The sequence below is a fragment of the Orbicella faveolata genome, unplaced genomic scaffold (assembly GCF_042242905.1).
Source record: "Orbicella faveolata isolate gen_17 unplaced genomic scaffold, um_ofav_v1 contig_26, whole genome shotgun sequence".
In the NCBI taxonomy this organism is placed as follows: Eukaryota; Metazoa; Cnidaria; class Anthozoa; order Scleractinia; family Merulinidae; genus Orbicella; species Orbicella faveolata.
Genome location: NW_028301554.1, coordinates 3771299 through 3791255, shown reverse-complemented (window position 1 = coordinate 3791255; position 19957 = coordinate 3771299). Strand labels below are relative to the sequence as shown.

Sequence of the window (19957 nt, the reverse complement as noted above, 5' to 3'; positions counted from 1 at the left end):
GCATCACGCAAGGCAGGTTTAAGCGCCACGCGCGCGCTGGGGTTGACACTGACGCAATCAACTACGCTACCAAATACACGACTAAAATGAAAGCAAAATTTTCCCACTGTGACCAAATCAAGTTTAATTAACCTGCACTTAAACCAGGAACACCAGATTAACAGCATATTGCTGACCACTAACTATTAACGTCTTCCAGCTGAAAAACTAGCAGTCATCTGTCGCAAATTATGCTGAAATCCAACTGTAAACATGTATCTGCAGATGGCGTAGTGCGCGCGCATAACAAGTTCGAGATGCGCAAATGTTTTACTTACTGGGGAGGTGACAGGAAAATATGTAACGGGCACCGTAAAGGTTTTCAAAAAAGATCAATCACTTTAAAAAACGCGTGGCTACCCCTACATTTTATGTTATGAAATGGAAGTGGCAAGCCTATTCAACACGTGATTAGTTTCTGGTTGTGAGCAAAAGGTATTTAGACTGTGTTTTAGCTGAACCAGAGGAAGGCTGTCAGAGACCCTAAAAGCGCCGTTACAACGATTTTGTTATTAATAATACACATGAAAAAATTACTCGATTCTGATTGGCTAAGAGCAGTGCAGTTCAAGTGTAACACCAGTGCAAAAAGTGTAACATCAGTGCAAAAAGTGTAACACCAGTGCAAATTACACATCAAAATTCTGGATTATAATTGACTGAAAGATAATAGGAATTTTTCTAAGAAAATGATATCAGGTAAAATGATGACGAAAATTTTGTGTTGAAACTTTGAAAAAAGTTTTCTCAAATAAGAAAAAATAGCTCCAAGAAAGATCTTCCGGCACTTCCTCCGCGCGAATTTTTTCATGTTTATATTATTAATAAGTAATCATACGGTTTTTCTCGTTCAATTTGGAGTTAATTTGCACTTGTGAGTTTTTCAAAAAGCTGAAATTACACTCGCCGAAGCGGCTCGTGCAATTTCAGCTTTTTGAAAAACTCACTCGTGCAAATTAATTCCAAATTGAACTCGAAACCGTATGATTACCTATACTAAAAACATACCAAAAATGGTTTTTATGTTACCATTTACCATGTAGTTTTAAGATCTTTGCAAATGTGTTTGCTTTTCTGTCTGTAAAGGCGAATTCTAAGGAAATCTGTGAAGAGATATCCTTTCCTTCTTTTTTTCAGAAAAATCTAATTATCTCGAAAAAATGCATGACTACCCCAATTTTTCTTCGGGGATTCTAGTAGCCCTTGCAAAGATCTACTTTTTCCGCGTGGTCCTAACCTAGCGCAAAAACCTTTGTATTTAGTAGGCAGCGGCCTTAATTGCATTACGCAGACGCAATAGTAAAAGCTTCAAATAAACTTCCGGGTAAAACGACACGTTGTTCCACCGTTGTCATTCTCGTCCCCAGAGCCTCCGTTTCTTTTGGTCACGTGGTCGGAGAAAGTGGTTGAGTGCCAATCTGATAAAAAGCCTGAAATCACATCGTTGAGTAATTAGACCGTGGAAAGTTGCTCTCGTTAAGCGAATCATGGAAGAATCACACAGAAAAGTCCTAAAGAAGTTGCGGTTAAAGATCTCAGGAAACATCGGTGTAAGAAGTCTAAGAAGAATAACCGAAGAACTCTATTCTAGAGGTATTTTGGACGAGAATGACCGCCAAGAGATACTCGCGGAAAAGACAACCGAGTACAAAGCGTGGCTTCTCTTAGATTTATTGCCGCGGAAAGGTTCCCAGGCGTTCCCAGTGTTTTTGCAAGCTCTTCACAGCTCTGGTTCGATTTTCTTAGCGAATGCTATTCGCTCGGAATTGTCAGGTGAGAGCTGGGAACTTTTTGATTTTGTATACGTACAATGTGCAAGTGCAAAGATGATCGGCTGTTCGACCCCTTTGCCACCATTCGCCGCCTACCGTAATCAGGTGACAAAAAACGCCTACGTTCGCTTGTTATTCATTAAGTCTGGTGGGAAAAGAGGTTCAATAATGACAAATGTAGCATTTCCAGTGAAATATAGGGTTTGTAAAATTGTCATTAAGCTTAATTAATTCCCGTTCTCGTACGCATTGTTTTCAGTGGAATTCACACGCTGGATTCTTTCTCGATAAATTGCTATCCGTGTTTTAAACGAAGACTTCAGGAGAGTTTAACAAACTGAAATAAAACTTTAAGCGCCATTTCGGCCGAACCATTCCACAAGAAAACCATAAGCTTTAATAATCCCTAAATCAAAATACGGTACGCGAAGTTGTAGAGCGTTTCTTTGACGATCGGCCGAAAATATGTCTGCCTACCGCTTCGGAAAGTTTTCGAATTTGTTCAATTCCCACGTTATTGTGAATTCTTTCCAAAGATTCCCTTTGCTTGTGTCAAACAGAGCAAAATAGAGGGCCATGAAATGTCGGTTATATGCTCTGGCCTGTACAACTTTTGAAGATAAATATACCTTTGGGATTAGGAGCTGATATCTAGACGAAACTGAGGTGGGGTGGAGATAACTGGTGGATGGGGTCGGGGGTTAGGATAAGGAGGGGTGGGTAGGGCTAATAACTCAATTGGTAGAGCAAAAATATTGTTGGAAATGTGTAGTTCCAGAAAATATCCATACCCCCACCATGGAGGGAATTTCGTGTAAGCTCCCCCTCCTCCCCAGAATTTCAATTTTTGAACACAAAACTAATTCCCCCCCCCCCCACCCCACCGGAATTTCCACAAGTATGTGTACACCCCCCAATACCCTCTGGAAAAAAAAATAGTTTTGGCAAGAAATTGTGTTAAAGTTAAAGTAAATACTCCAAACACTTAGCCATCTACATTACATGTCACTGCTGTTTATTCTCGATCGATCATAACGTCTGAAGATACACACGTAGAAAACATACAGCAATTTATTAAAACTTGTTTTAAAAGAAAATAGATAAAATAGTAACTTGTCAAATTACCTTCTTATACAACTAAGTCCCAATGTAAATGTGATATTATTTTGGTTGAAGGACTGATTGCTAACACACTCGCAATGAAACCCAATTTTACAGGAAAATTACATACAAATGGACAGAGATAAACAAGAATAAGAAATTCTCAAGTTTGTGAAATCGTAACATCATTTCTACCTTTATAGAGAAAGTAATTTCACAAAAGAAATCAACTACCACTCAACAGCTTCGAAGACTGATGCGAAAACAAACTCGGCTTGTCACCAGTGCTTTTCAGCCCACTAAGTGACTCCATGTAGACTGGAAACAAGTAATGGCGGCCATTTCCATGCAATGGAACATTTGAATTCTTCGCATTTGTCAGCTTTCAAAGTGCTTTTTGAAGAAAGAAAATTTATTTCAAATATAATGCGATTCAAATACAAGTATTCAAGCCACTATTCTTTTCATGTGAAAGATCTACTTAGTAGGTAAGAAAGGATTTTTGAACCGCTAGATCGATACTTGAATCTGTATTGAATCGAAGGGCATCTGGAAACTAAATCAACCGTCCAACCCCCCTCCCCTTCGCATTTTCCAAGGTCTTTGACCCCCCACCCCTCTGGAATTTCCAATTCCCTCGGTGGTGGGGGTATGGATACTTTATGGAACTACACAATCTGAAAAAAAATCAAAAGCTGTGATAAACAATATATTCTATAGAAAAGCCATAAGGTTTTGACTGGCACTCTTCTTGCAAACATTCTTCAAGAGCCATGTTCTGTGAGCAAGTTAGTAACTGAACAGGGGAAATTTGAATAGGGGCGGGCTTCTAACCAGAAGTGATTTGATTGAGGCGACATATTGGCCACATTTCACTAATAGGGCTTATAATAAGTTGGGGGGTCTTGGAGAGCTGGCCAGGGTATCTGATCAAATTAAGCATTTAAATTTGAAAAAATTATATTGAACTGCTTCAGTCTCTGAGATTTTTGTTATAATCACTTTAAGAATCAGCAACAGTTGTCCTAAATGCACATGGGTAGGTAGTTAAGATGTTTCTACCTGACCACTGATCATGTGGTGGAGGGTCAATAATGAAGGAGAAATGAAATTTAGAGATTATCTTCTTATGGAACGCATGCTGATTGTCTACTTGATGGTGACCAAATTTGCATGTCACTGATGTATTGGAAAGCTATTGTCAATTTTGGCCTAAAAATACCAAAATTATAAGTATCATTCATAAGTATCACTTTATGATTTGCATCGTAATTTATAATATTTTAACTCATGTAATTTAAGTTAGTATTCACTCTTATTAACAGGAGAAGAACCTGCAGGAGAAAGCAATGAATGGAGACCAAAATCTGTTGGTCTCCCAAGAAAAGTCCCTAAATTTGTCGGAAGAATGGATGTTTGTGAAGAAATCACACAGTCATTGGCAACTGAAGGAGACGATACCGCTTGCCTAATAACCATAGTCGCTCCACCTGGGTTCGGCAAGACGGCGGTGGCCACACATGTAGGTTACAGCATGTTGGATGAAGGAAGAGATGTGCTGTATTTTTCACTCAGGAATGTGCAAAGGCTTAGCCTTGCAGCAGAACACATGCTGAAGAAATTGGTAGGTGTCTATGCAGAGGAAAATCCAGTCTTGCAGCTGAAGAGCTATTTAAGTTCCCTTCCACGCCAGACTGTGCTTATCTTGGACAATGCCGAGGACCTTCAAATAGGGGATGGGTCAAACTTTGAGGATTTTTTAGAAGAAATTGGTCAACAGGCATCAAATGTTGTCACACTCATCACCAGCAGGAATGCATTGACGAAAGTCTTCTCATTTGGCACCAAACACATTCCCCTAAAGCCATTAACTGGTAAGGATTCTTCTGCTTATCTCAAGAATCATGTGCCTGATATTTCAGACCATCTTGTACGTGCATTTGCTAAGGCCTGCCGTGGAGTTCCTCTGTTGTTAACAATAACCGGGTCATTTTTAAAAAAGAAAACAATTGATCCAGTTGATCTCCACAGGAAACTTCAAAACTGCCCACACATTTTCCTGAAAGCTAAGAATGCTCAAATTAAAGAACTGTATTCTCTTCTTAGAGTATTTTATAACAATCTAGGCCCTGACATGAAGGAATATCTTGCCTGTCTGGCATCATTTCCTACATCCTTCACCAAAGAAGAAGCAAAAGCTGTATTGTTTCCTAATGAAGATCCTCTTGATTTTCAACTTGTACTTGACAACCTTGAACAACATTCACTTGTTCAACAAGATGAAGACCAGAGTAACCTGGAGTGCAGCTACAGCTTGCATCCCCTGGTACAAGCTTTTTGTAAATCTTCAAGAGAGGATGCTTGCACAGGATACAGTATGGCAATCAGACGTTTTTCAAACCACTACCTTTCACTGCTACAGCAACTGACTGATGACTTCATCAGCACAGACTGTAAGATTGTCATTGAGGAGTATCATAACAGAAAGACAAACATCTCCCATGCCATTTTGGCATCAACAGAAGATGACAATTTGAAACATTATGGGCTTCATGTCTCCACTGAAGCTGTCAACTTCTTGGCGAAGGTCATGAATCTGGATGAGTTCATGTCTTTGTATTCAAAGTGTTTGCAAGTGGCAGAAGGAATGGCTGACAAGACCTTGTACAGTGAGTGTCTTGTGTCCATTGGATTCAAGCAGCTATGTTACTATGGTTACAAGGATGCCTGTCACACCGATGCCAAAAGGAGCCTTCAAGAGGCACATGATCTACAGACCCGTCTTGTGAATTATGACTCAGAATGCAAGGGTCATTGCAAGTGCAAGCTGGGTCTTTGTTGTTTTGTCGCTGGAGACAGAAAGAAAGGAATCTCGCTTATAGCACAAGGCATTGGAATGCGTAAGAGGTTGGTGCGCTCTGAAGGATCAGGAAAAATGGAGCGCATGCTTTTGGCTGGTGGCTTCTGTGACCTGGCAAGTAAGTACTGTAAAACTGCTCACTGATGTTTCTTAAAGATGATTTCCAGTCTGTATTGGGCAGTATTGACACCCCAGTGTTTGTGAGCCTCAATTGATGGAAATGCAAATCCAATGTTATTTGTTACGAAGCACTTACCTTATGGTTTAGACATTTTAAACAACAGTTTCTTCAATTTTTACAGATATGAAGTAGCTGTTTCATAAGTGATATCAGAAAGAAGGAAGCATAAAGCTTTGCAACCATATGAACCTTTGAATTTTCTTCATGTATTAAGTAGTTTAAAAAAGCTACATTTTATGATGTTTCACATGAATCAAAGCAAAAATGTAAATAAACTCTCGAGAGTGCACAATGCAGACTGGATATCATCTTTAAAGTATTAATATGAAATAAAATGGAGGCAGGTTTCTATCAGAAAGGCATACATGTACTCCTTTGCAAAAAATGGTGTCATATGATAAATAATTTATATGCAGCAAAAGCCAGCTAGGAACTACATTGTGTAGTCTGGTATAAAATATAGTTAAATTTGTGATCCTGAGTATTTGGGAAGTGACACTCCAACTGATGTGATATTGGACCACACACGTTATGTCACACACACACTGTTCTGTACCACACACTGGTCTATGCTCAACACACATAATAAAGCATCCTTAATGTAATTACTCGCGCTTCTGTAGGAAAGCCCGAATCATAAAATGCAAGTGTTCTGGTCGCCAAAAGGGGGGTCATGGTCCCAGGTGTTCCATGCGTAGACTGTGGAAACTGGGGACGAGAGACGCATTGCTCACTCTTCGTGACAGACTGCGGTGTTTTGCGAAAAAAGTTTTAGCAAGAATCGCGCCTTATACGCTCATCTCACATACAAAGGTGTCGATCGTTTTTGGAAAGGGTCGATCGACAAATTATATTGCTTGAAAGCCAGCCAGGTAAGCAAAGTTCACGCTCGAAATGTTCTTGTGAGATAACAACTGAGCTGATCACAGTATGAGTTCAAACTACAAAAACACTGACAAAAAACAGGCAGTCAGTGATGGTATGTGGGCTACTGCTGTTATTATTTAGAGCACTGTAGTAAAACAAATCATATTGCAATAAAACGAGCTAAATACAAAAATGTTTTTGGACTCGTAGCTCATTAAAAACATGCAACTTGTTTCTTGCACCGTGCAAGATACGTCGATCCCTAAAGTTGTAAAGATAAGACTTTTGGTAACTTGAATTAAAAATCTTACCTCCAAGTTTAGTTAGCTTTCTTGTAGGGTGCAGGAAAAAAAAATAACGTGTGATTTTGGAGACAAATTGTGCAGGAAAATTAAACCTTCGATTGTGCGGGGAATTGTGCGGGATTATTGACGAACCAATGTTCTTGCCAAGTCTGAAGGAAAATCTGCATTGACAATAGTTTAGCCAGTTATTTCACTAGTAGTTCAAATATATTCTGTGGTCTTAGCAATTGCCAGTTCTTCTAGAAAACTGTGTCTGACTGCTAAAAAAAATCATGTTGCGTGACATGAACTAGATGAGTATGAAACCAAAATAAATAAGCTTAAATAGTAAAACAGAATGCTGCATCTTCCCTTATAAATGAGTTCCTTTTTAAAAGTACTCCTGCCTTGATTCAAGAAAAATATGTAGCTTGAATATTTCTTCATAAACTGCGTTAAGGGTTGCAAATTCTCAGAAGTTATCTGCAAAAACATAACTTGAAAGTTTATGCAAATTAAGTGCAATGCAATTTGCACCTTGTCCTAGGACTGTTGTTTTCGCGAAGGAGCTTATCTATTGGCCCTCCAAAGGAGATGAGACTCTTGGAAAGGGTTTAAGATCGCAATACAGCAAAGATGTTCAGCTGCCCAGTTTACTCAGATCGCCATGACCAGTAAACGAACTTCGTACAATTTGTGCTAGCATACACAATGTGATTGCCATAAGTTGTAAAAAGACCTGGAAAATTCTTTGCAAACAAGTTCTCCATAAATGCGCAGACGGCTGTGCTTGATTCTTGAACCAAAGTGGGTTAAACTCACAACTTGTGATTGGATTAGGAGGATACTCAATGAAACAACTTGAAGAGTAAATATCTAAGCGGAACTCCTGTGCTAAAATATCCTGATTCTTTAATTTGTTTTTATTGTGTTCAATACGCATTTTCGTAAAGTACGATTTGATACTGCGGTACGAAGACCGAGTAAACGCTCTTAGAGCATCTAGTTATTATAGATGTCTACCTTCAATAATGCAAATGGTTCCAGACTGTTTTTTGTTTTATTGGGGGGGGGGGGGGGGGAGGGGTTAGGAGATGGGAAAGGGAATTTTTGATTGTGATTGGTCAAACCCAGTAGAGATTCAGGGGTGTTAAGACATTTAGGGCTTTTTTAATGAAAAGAAAAAGTAATAATTGGCATATTGTCACAGCAGCCAGTTAGAATTGAATGATACATCATACTTAAAAAATCAAATGTGGTTTAGCGTTGTCTGTACTCTTATTGACAATGAGTACGCGTCATCACAGTGGTCAAAATGTTGTGGTCTCACTTTGCTGTGCCTTGTGAGTCCACTCGCACAGCCAAGTGAGTGCGTATCATTGTCGATAAGAGTACAGACAACGCTAAACCACATTCGACTTGTTTTTTACCACAATATTCACTAATAAAGAAAATGTTTTTTCAAGAGCACAAGCTGAAAAAGGCATTGCATGACACATTGACACAAGCAGTGTTGCCTGGACTCTTATCAACAACGGCAAATTAACTAATCAGATTGTGAGTTTAGTAGCAATTGTGGTAAAAGTTATTTAATATATATTGCAATGATCACAGTTTTTGCTTTGAGAAACTTTTTCAGTTTTTTCATTTCCATATTAAAATACTAATTGCTGCTTCTGTCCTATTTCCATTTTAATAGTGGCAATGTTTACCAGTGGAAAATACAAAGCTGCTGTGAACATCTGGACAAACCTCTGCGTGGTCAGATATCGAGAGCTTCTTGGTACACACCCTTTCACAGCATCATTGCTGCATTACATTGGAGATGCTTATCAGAAGCTTGGAAATCCCAAACGCGCTGTAGGCTTCAAGAAGGAGTCCCTTGCCATGAGGAAATCACTGTTAGGTAATGTGTTTTGCACACTGTATCATCACCTTTTTATAAAGCCTATCCTTCTTCTCTTCCTACCTCTAAATTCAATTTGTTTACAACAGTACTCTACTCTCCAACTTCATCTGGCAACTGGCACTAAAGGGGCAGAATGGCCAGCAACTTAAAGCCAGTTAATTCCCTTATGTGGTTATAGGGTTAAAAGGCGGGGATCTTTGAACTAGTACTGGACCCATTTTTTCCTGTTATGTTCCAGAAAACATCCATTCTCCTGCCATGAAATTATTTTTCGGCTTGAAAACCCCACCCCCCACCCCACCCACCCAACTCCCTCAAGAGAGCTTCCCCTTTGACTTAACACTCTTTGCAGTGTTTTGGCTTTTGAGACCTCCCACCCCCTCAGATTTTCCAGTGACCTTCCATTGGGGTGGGCATGGATATTTCCTGGAACTGCATAATTGCAATTGTGCAATTATATTATAATTACAGGTAAGGGACTCCTCCCCCATGTTACCTCATCTTTACAGATGTGAAGTGAGAGTCAGTACCCCCTACCCCTTTTACATTGGGATAAGGACAGGAATGCAGCCCCTGCGGTGCTGTTGTATGCAAGCTCTCCTATAGGAAGCAGGCAGTTAGTTAGGGGTAACCCTTGTCCTGTAAGTTAGGTCCATTGCGTGGAAGGTTATTTTGGCTTCCTTCATTAATTATGACGTTATGACATTATGTTTGTAAGAACTAGAGGCTGAGGTAGTTTTGAAATGGAGTTAGTAAGCTGATGTGTTTCCGTGCACAATAGTGATTAGTGGCGGATCTAGGGGAGGGCCCCCCTCTTATTTTGGGTAAAAAAACAAGAAATCACAGAAGGAAGAAAAGCTGGCAGGGCAATCAAAACAAAACCAGGCCCCCTCCCTTAGCTCAAGGTGTGGATCCGCCACTGGTAATGCACATGGTCATGATACAAAGCCACACTAGATTAGACCAATAGCCAATTTCCAAGTTGTCCTAAGCCTCTTTCAAAGCAGGGCCTGGTGCACAACCATTCAACGATATGAAAATGAGTTTAATTTGCATGTGAATGAAATCTCATTTTCATATTTAAGGATAGACTCGATTTGAGAAAGAGACTAAACGTAATTTGGAAATGGCCCATTGAGGTTCAACAAGTTGGCCTTAAAATGTATATTTTATAATGTTCAGTTCCAGAAAATATCCATTCTCTCCCCACAGAAGAGATTGGAATTTCCAGGGGGGGGGGGTGGGGGGTTCTGTAAGACCAAAAAATTTTAAGAAATGTATGAAGCTTAATCAGAATTTCCAGAGAGGTGGGGGCGGGGGGGGGGGGGACTCCCTTCCATGGGGGACATATGGATATTTTCTGGAACTACACAATGTATGGAACTAAATTCAACAAATGATTTTCATGAGAGGTTTTAATTATATCAAGGCAGTAAGTAATTGTTTTCATCTACTCTGATTGGCTACTTAACTGCAGGTCCAGTTGATATTTAACAAATTTCTTGCAAACTTGTCTGTCAGTAGTGTTGATATTTTTACACCACGAACCTCTTCGGAACGTCTCACAGAATTGGCTGAGAAAATGGTATTAACAAACAATATAGTAACAATGGACTCTGGCCCTAAAATAATAGAGCTTCGTGCCGACAAGATCCAATGAAATTAGAGGTTCTAAAGAGCTTCATGACAACAGTTTTCACCTCCTCTATGACGAACTTCTTTATAGATTTCTTTATTTCTTTATTTTTTATCTTGTGTTTTGTTCACTGTCATTGGGGTAGTTCTGCACTTTGACAGTTTTACTTTAGCTCCCCCTGACATTTGGAGCTTTCAAAAGTCTAATCATTTTCTTTTCTGTTATTGTGTGTTCCAGGTGATGAACATTTGGACACCGCCAGAGCTTATTATGGTGTGGGCTGTGCTCTTGGAGCCCTGGGTTCAACAGAAGAAGCTCTGGAGAACTTAAACAGAGCTCGTGAAATCCAATACTTCTTCCATGCCTCCAAACATGACATCGACAAAACCGAGCAAGAAATCAATCGTTTGCATGGAAGAACAGAAGCAGTGGTACCATGTTGAGTGTTTCATCAGATGTACTGCAAAATAACAGTGTAACTGGACACAATAGTGTTGCTTATACAATGGAGTATGTGAATAGTGAATGTGCAGCCATGTTGATCATTTGACTATGCATGTACATGTACCGGTACTATGGTGCAAGGCATCTAAGATCCCCAACAAAAGACTGGGTACTTATTAGCTAATCCATCCACAGTGGTTTTTACTTGAATGTCACATAATCGGCTTAAAAAACACTGGTGCCACTTTTTTATCCAATCAGAAGTAAAACCAAAAGCAATCGTGATTCGTTCGCATACGTTTCCCGCGCTTTGCGTGAGCTAGTTCTATTTCCTTCGAGTTTTGATTGGTTCATTAGATTTTCTGTATCGCTTGTGGTTGGCCAGAGTAATTACTGTGGTTCTGGTTTTACAGCACTCAATTGAAAACCGCTCTAAATGTGTGTAAAAATTATCATTATAATTATTCACCTGGAAGCGCAGCAAACGGTAAGGTTTAGGAAAAGTCCAAAACAAAGAAACGAGTTCATTCATTTATATTTGTTATAATGAATAACGAAGATGTACAGTGAACCGCGAATTAAATTTGGATAGCTGGGGTGGATACAGGAGTTTAGAGAAGGGGGTTTGAGACGTGGACCAGGCTGCGGGGAGGCACCCTCTCCCAGAAAATTTTTAAAATCTTGGTCCTCAGAAATGGGATTTCCGGCATTCCGAGGCCAAGCCAGCATGTTATTATGTCTCATTTTTTTTTTTAAATTTAGGGGGTTTGGTCCCAAACCCATCCCCTAGATCCGCCCCAGGATAGAGACATGTATATAATATGATATAACTTTTATACTCAATAAGAGATGTTCATGAAAATGTAATGTAGGTTGAAAATGGCCTTTCAAAGGTGTTGCAGCACTGTTGTAAGTGCCTAACTACTCAGTCTGAGACTGATGTAAATGATGTATCTTTTAAAAGCGTTGAGTTCAAAGAACTAAGCATTGTTACCGTTGTTTATATCAACATGTTTGCAAAGCGAACTTTAATAATTTTATGTGTTAGCCGTTTAAAAGCTTATTAGCTAGTGGTTTGTTCAATCGTATGCGTCAGTAAAATAAAATTTTAAGATTTTATGTTATCGTACAATTTTGCTTGTTTGCTTTCCTAACTTTGTTTTTGTTTTTGTTTTGTTTTGTTTTGTTGTTGTTTTTGTCTTCCTTCAATACTGTGTTGGTTATTAGAATGTATCATAAGAAACTGATGTAAATGATGTATCTTTTAAAAGCGTTAAGCTCGAAGAACCAAGCTATGTTACCGTTGTATATGTCGAAATGTTTACAAAGCAAACTTTAATGATTTGATGTGTTAGCCGTTTAAAAGCTGAATAGCTAGTGGTTTGTTCAATCGTATAGGTCAGTAAAATAACATTTTAAGATTGAATGTTATCCCACAATTTTGTTTGTTTGCTTTCCTAAGTTTCTTTTTATTGGTCTGTGTTGGTTATCAGAATGTATTGTAACTATCATAACTAAGAAACAGTTGGCGCCCTACACAGGCGCTCTTTGGGCTCGTCACGCAATCTTCTTCTTGCGGGAGGAAGATTGCGTGATGAGCCCAAAGAGCTTCCGCGTAGGTGCGTAGGAGGCAAGAAACAGTTGGCAACACACTCACTATGTCATGACATTTTAATAAACTAGACTTAAATTTCAGGGGCGGATTACCGGGGGGGGGGGGGGTCGTGTGGAGCCACCCCTCTTTTGGAGAAGCAAAACAGTAATTATTATGGCAGAACTAAAATGCAAACTCTCTGTACAGGTACCTCGTAATTACTTCTTTACGGCATTGCTGGTATTTCTAGTGAAACGGTTTTTAATTATGTTCTAATTCTCAAATTGTAACCGTTTGGGAATATGGCTATTGATTCTGCAACCCCAGGGTAACAGCAACCTCCCCCCCCCCCTCCACTCCCCCGCTTTGAAAAATCCTGGATCCGCTCCTGCATTTATAACTTATACACCATGTTAGTCAGTTTTCTTCGATTGAGACAAGGCTTCCATTAATTGAACTTGTGGCAGACCATTAAGCCTTCTATGGACCCATAGTGTGCCTGTTAATTATAGCAGCAAGTCGTCAACAATACTTTTAAAATTTGCGATTAAGCACTTAATGACTGGCCCCAAGAGAGACAGTAAATTGTATTTCCCAAAGTAGTTCTCCGCCCTAAGGAGTTAGTGAGTTTTGACAGATGAAACGTGGCACGTTCCCCTCCAATGAGAAAACGTATTTAAGTTGGGACTGAGGTATAACAAAGATGATTGTCACACCTCCCAACTCAGATACATTTTCCCATTGGAGGAGAACGTGTCACGTGTCGTAGGTCAAAACGCACTAAGTTCCCAGGACAAGCCAAAATCACTAACTCCCTAGGGCACATATGTGGACATGCGATGGCCTCATGGTTAGTGCGTTAGCCTCCGAATCAAGCGGTCCGGGCTCGAGCCCTGGCTGGGGACATTGCGTTGTGTTCTTCGGCAAGACACTTTACTCTCACAGTTCCTCTCCTCACCCAAGTGTATAAATGGGTACAGGCGAATTTAGTACTGAGGGTAAAGGAGAAGGTCACTCCAAAAAACGTATATTTTTTGTCAATGCTAATAAAAAATCTTGCACTACGTTTAGCCACTCACAGAAGTTTCAGCCTCAAAAGTGAAGGTTTTCTTTATGAAATTCGTCTCCAAACAAGCCCGAAATTCGAACATCGTTGTCGCCATTTTGAACAGTACTCAGCAGCCAGACCGCGTTTTCGTGACGTCATTCCGTCCAAGAGATTTTGTCCAAATGGCACTCTGGGTTATGGTTGCTCTTGAACCATTATTTTGAGCCAAACATGTTCCAAACTCCAAAATGAATATAGTGAGGTAGATAATCGCTTGGAAAAAAATAGATTTTGCTGACCTTGTGAAGGATGCCAAGTCAGTTGCAGGTTTTTCTCCTTCCCGCCAATTTCGAGTCGGACAGAATGACGTCACATAAACAAAACCTGGCTAAGACAGTTTTAAAATGGCATCCTCCGAAGTCGCTTCTGTCGAGACGAATTTCTTCAGGATAGCGGGCACTTCAGAGGCTGAAACTTCGGTGAGTGGAAAAGCTGAATGTTAACTTGCTATAGGCGAAGACCAAAAAACTAAGCTTCATGCTACAAAAACCGGGATAAGCTCGGACCTGATGGGCCCCTTGGCTCGTATGCAGACTTACCTTTACCCTAGGGAAACAACAACTTGAACTTTCGATTCGCACGTGATAAGGTTGTGTATCTTAAAACCGCGGAAAATTTGCTTACGTCAAGCAAATATGTTTTTTTATTTTTTTTATTTTTTTTTATTTTTGAGTTGAGGGGCATATAAAAACAGTGAGTTTTGTTTCCCCTCGACCTCAAGATATGTTTCACTCGGCTTCGTTTTGGGGAACACTGAGGCGCACGAGCGTTATAAATCTTTGTACATTTCTTTGCCGTCCTCGGCACAACTGACATCGTGGAATGACTACGGTCTGCGTATTTTGGGGGACGCCAACGACGGTGACTAGTTTTTTCGTGTTTTTATTTAAAATTGAACGCAGGCGTTACATATTTAGCTTGAGCACGTTCTGAGACTAATGAGCTCACTGAACAGATCTAAACAATAGATCGTTTTCACTGTCACGCAATAAAAAAATAAATCGAAAACCATTCAGCGGATAAAGAGAAGAAATTGTGATCTGAAATTCACAGAGCCCAGTATGGAAAAGCCATGTTGGTGCAATTCTGTGGTGCACCAATATGGCGGCCGGAAAAAAGTGCAAACACCTGGAACTTACTTTTGCTATCTGAGCGACTGATAATCTGTACCGAACAAACAAACAGTTACATAAGCACTTTTCCTAATGGTCTAACTTCTAAAAAAGCTACAAAATCATGAGACAGATATGCATTTTTCGACTAATGCGATTCTAGCTTTGTGTCACGCACAGCCGTAACTCTGAAATTCAAAATGCGCTGGTTTTCAAACAAAGCATACTATTGTGAAGGTGAATTAATCGACATGACACGAGCGTGGGACAAAGAAAAATTCTGAGTCCCCGACAGGAATCGAACCCATGACCTCCCGAACACCGGGCGGGCGCTCTATCCACTGAGCAACGAGAACTCATGGAGAGCAAGGTCATTTAACTGAGTTCATATATGATACTATCAAGAAATGGTCTATTGTAGTGGGTCCGTTTTGGTGATTTAACATAAACAATAGCCCTTTTGTTAAACCTGAACAATAGCCCTTTTGTTATTAGAAGCGCCGAGTTCTTTTCCGAAGCTTAGCGAGAAAACTTGTGCTCATCGGAAAAATTGTCGGCATGACAAATTAACTACCTTAGAGGAGTGAGAAGTGTAATTTTTATCACAAGATCAATTTCCACTGGGGGAGCCCAAAGGGACACTTGACCGGCTGTATGAGTATCGGCCAGACTCTCATCCCTGAATAAAGTAAGAGCTTTAGGCTTATTCCAAACGTCGTACCACTGCCGTGCCGAACTAAATTCAAGAACTTAATTTGACTTAAGCACGACAGTTGCACAACGTATATTTTTGTAATCCGCTATTAAAGCATGGTCCGCCTAAATTAGCCTTTGCTAGTTGCGGGCATGCCCTTTTTTTGTAAAATATAAATTGAAAATAATAAAGTGTGTGTGTGACGTTTGAAACCATTCAGTTCGGCAAGCTGAATTACTTAGCACAGCAGGCCTTGCCGTGTCGCGACTTGGCTTCAAACGACGTGCTCTTGCAGGGCCGAACTGAATTCGTAGCCTGTACCAGCTGCCGTTGCTTTCTATCATTTAAAATGGTCTTAAGCAAGGCAAACTTCGTCCCATCCTCGGCGACTGAATTAAATTCGACGTTTGAAACCACTGCCGTTCTTAAGTTGTCATACCACTACTGGGCCAAATTCATTTGAGTTCGTCACTGCAGTAGCACGACGTTTGGAATAAGCATTAGCTTACAAGTTTGATTGGCAATGTTCGCTTTTATATCGCTTTAACTTGGCAAAAGATAAAATGATTTATTTACTTGTACTAGCATGACAAAGTATTATTAAACTTAAACTTAAACTTAAACTTAAACTTAAACGGCCGGGACAAGAACGGAAGTTGAGGAGGAGTGATTGATGTAATATATTTCTATGTGTTGATAAATTTGGCCTTCATAAATTTTTTGACTTAGTTTATCGTTGTGATAATATCAGGCAAGAGAAAAAGCGGTCACTGTGCACCACGCTTCGTTTCTTTGTTTGTCGCGTCCAAAGCAGGCGGCGTAAGTCAAAAGAAAAGAAACAAGCGCGATTTCTAAAAGTCGATTAACGGTTTTGTTTTTACCTAATTAAAAAGTGAAAAAAACAGCGGCCTCCGAAAGAGCAAAAGTTTACGCAACTCAGTTATCATTAGTGCAAGCAAAATATTACCAAGTGATCGTAGAGTTTCTTGGGATTTTTTTTCGTTGCCTGTGGAAAGCGGACATGATCGTTCACAACAAGTTCAACATTAAGCTTACTTTGCACACTTCTGTAAACACGCATCCAGTTTTTTTGTGCCTGCTATTTTTCAAGCTCCTATGCCTTTCTGTTTGCCTCACTACTGAAAAAGCGTGAACAGTGCTAAGAGTTGTTTTTCGCTCGGTAGTTTTCACTGCGTGAAATGAGTAATTTCGTTGAATTTACGTGGCCGTGAAATTCCTCGACACTCGGCGAGTCCGAGATCAGAACGTGATGTGTCAAGAAACGTGACGTGTCGGAGAGTGCCATGTTCCTGATACGTACGTTGCGGCGTGTCAGGAAAAACCATGGCCTGGGTACGTCATGTGCGGCGTATCAAGGGAAGCCAGGACTCTGATACTTAACGGCGCGCGGTTTTAGTTTAATCAGCCAAATTAAGTGACGGAGCTTATTTCTCGTTACGCGGAAAGTAAAATTTTCGGACGTGCGTTTCGCCGGTTTGTTCGTTTCAGAATGTTCAAATACATAAAAACAACAAAAACAACAGCAACAATAACAGAATGCTAAATAGCATTTTCATCACGTCCGACTGCAATTTTATATTCTAGTATTTAAAATCTACTTATCGCAGGGCTCTTTTAGAATACTACCCTGGCTACTGAATGTAAAACCCTTGTTTAAATAAAGTGCTAAAAAAACCGCAGTGGAACATCCCTTCTCACCGACCTACGTGGTGGCGCAACTCACCAGTTTCGCAAAGCTTGAGAGCGGAATGCCCTAGGATCGGTTGCATGGGAGGACTTGCACCGGGACGCCAAACCCATTTAACGCTGCCGCGTATTTGATGCAAACCATGGAACCCTCATAGGAGGCCTCTGGCCGATCTTAAGCTTGTAAAGATTGAATATTGCAAAATCTATTTATTTAGACCGACTAGTGGTTTTCCATCATTGTGGTTACCACTGTTAGTCTGAAAGCATCAGCGCGTGCGTAATTATAGAGAGTGCCCTCAACGAAATTTACCAACCAATATTTCTTCCAGTCGGGTTGTCAGTAAGATTTCTAAACACAAATCAAATAAATGATTTTGGTTTATTTTTTTATTGCGTCACAGTGAAAATCCACGAGCTTTACCGGTTAACTTCGGCAAAATCCCTAGCTACCAATAACTAAAGGACTATCGTGTAACGCTTAATGCGAAAAGTTGGGCCCGAACCAAAGACTGTTTCTTGATGGTATGCCACAGTAAAGAGGGGATCAAGGCGAAGAAGATATGTTGGTCATTGACTTTTGTTTTATTTGGTGGCTCCTAAAGGAGCCGTTTTGTGTTTTGTTGACGCCGGAACGCTGAGTCTTCGATAGCCGCAATGGTGACCCCTACCAGCCACCCCAGCGTAACAATTTACACACAACAAATTGTACCCGTAATACCTCCCCTCGGGGGAATTTGTAGTTACTTCGCTTTTTACGACCGTTCAAATTTCCCGCTCGAGAAATTTTGAAAGTCCCTTGAGCATTTTCAAGCTGCCGCCGCCATTGTTCAAAAATGGCCATATTAGGTTGATTTTGGGCTGTAAAACAAAGCCTTTTGTTAGCCAAATGGACCCGCTTTTCTTGATACGTAGGCGTCCTGCATACTGCTAGGATCAACGCTATCGAATTCATCGCGAGCAGTGATAAGTTAATAAAGATGGTAAATTTTAAGCTCGGTAATGAAATGTGAAGGTGAATTAATCAACATGACACGAGCGTGGGACAAAGGTGGTAATGAGCATAATACCCACAGAAAACTAAGGTGGTGGCGTTCGAACTCCTTAATTAGACCTAAAAGTATGGGTACACGAGTGTGATTTCTTTATTCAATTCATTACGTCAATACAAAGATATGCGTATACACGATTTCTCACGAAGAAATAGTTTCTCCATGGGATAGAGATAGAAACTCTTCGGTGTCGAGTTTCTTGTCTAAACTAGTTCGGACTGCTTGACCTCTGATGACAGTGTAAGCAAATACAAACACAAAATCTAACAACATTTGGCGACGCGTGCGCTGTCTTGCGGGGTCGCTGGTCAAAACTGTATTGTCTCTAGAAATATTCGTTACAAGCGTTGGCGATCTGAAATTGAATTCTAGGTGTCGCCAACAGTTCAAATGCATCTCCTGGAAAATGTTTGTCCGGTACAAGTTAATACTCAATTAATTAAAAATACTTTTACCGCAGGCTATGATCTATTCATCGGTTGTTCAACTTCACGTGCAGATCGTTATCTGACATTCAATCAAACTTAGTTTTCTATCGAGCCATTCGAACACCACCAAAGTAAACCAGACATGCGAAAACCGCGCGTGAACGCGCTGCTCTATAAATCTTTGATTACCACTAGTTTATTAATAATAACTTGCTTGTTACTCGGTCTTCCGGAAAGGCTGAGTCTGCACTTAGTGGGTCATGGTGCCAGGCGTTCCTAGCGGAGCAGCGCGAAAACTGGGAATGATAAATAGCAACGTGAAGATGAAATAGGAACAAAACTATGAATACTGACTTAACAAGCAACTGTATGATGCTCAGACAAACACCTCAGATGTTGAAGAAATCAGGGATCAAAAAAGGAGACGCAATGAATTACCTGGCATTCATCGTCAGAATCGTCCATGTTTGTGTTGAAAAACAGAGTGCTGAAAAGCGACGTGACACAATTGGCGGGAAAGAGGAGGAGCCTTCACTCATTGCAGTCACTTTCATTTTTCTTTCTCTTTTCCTTTTTTTATGTTTTTGTTTTTTTCTATTTTCGGAGCTGATACCAGTTTATTTTTGTTTGATTTAATTTTTAAAATTTTATTTTACATATTTTTCGCGTAATTATGATAATTATTCGATGTTCCGGGATGTTCCGGAATGTTCCATGTTCCATGTTCCATGTTCCATCTTCCATGTTCCTGGTTTTATTGACGGCCGTACAGATCCCCAAATGTTAAATCTCGCCAAGAACTGGGATCATTTGTTCATCCTTTCAAATTATATGGGTCGGGAAGGCTACTTGTTCCTTTGTTGTAGCTTAATTAAATGATATCGCGATCTTGCAACAGGATCGAGACTTTTTCCGTACTCGGAATCGCACATGGCAGCCATGAAAACAAAACGAAGCCGGCTTTTTGCCAACCACTAAAGTGCGCATGTCTAAGAATAACGTCGATGTTTATAAGCAAGAAAAACCGCTATTGCTGCAGACTCCGTGGCACCTAAATGAAAGAACAATCTTTGAGGAGACTCGTTCACTGATCGATCAAGTAGCGCTGTGTATTAATTTTGAATTGTTTTATTGTTAACAACAAAGGTGGCAACAGAAAAAGAAAGTGG

At 40.2% G+C, this 19957-nt stretch overlaps 1 protein-coding gene across 1 annotated transcript; it reads left to right on the top strand.

The window, feature by feature from the left end:
• The first annotated feature begins 1435 nt into the window (after nt 1-1435).
• LOC110045323 (uncharacterized) lies at nt 1436-12532 on the top strand. Its single transcript, XM_089295643.1, has 4 exons — nt 1436-1812; nt 4238-5890; nt 8804-9010; nt 10887-12532. Exons 1-4 carry the CDS (start codon nt 1527-1529, stop codon nt 11090-11092), a joined length of 2352 nt encoding a protein of 783 aa, XP_089151769.1. The 5' UTR covers nt 1436-1526; the 3' UTR covers nt 11093-12532.
• Nucleotides 12533-19957: the final 7425 nt, after the last annotated feature.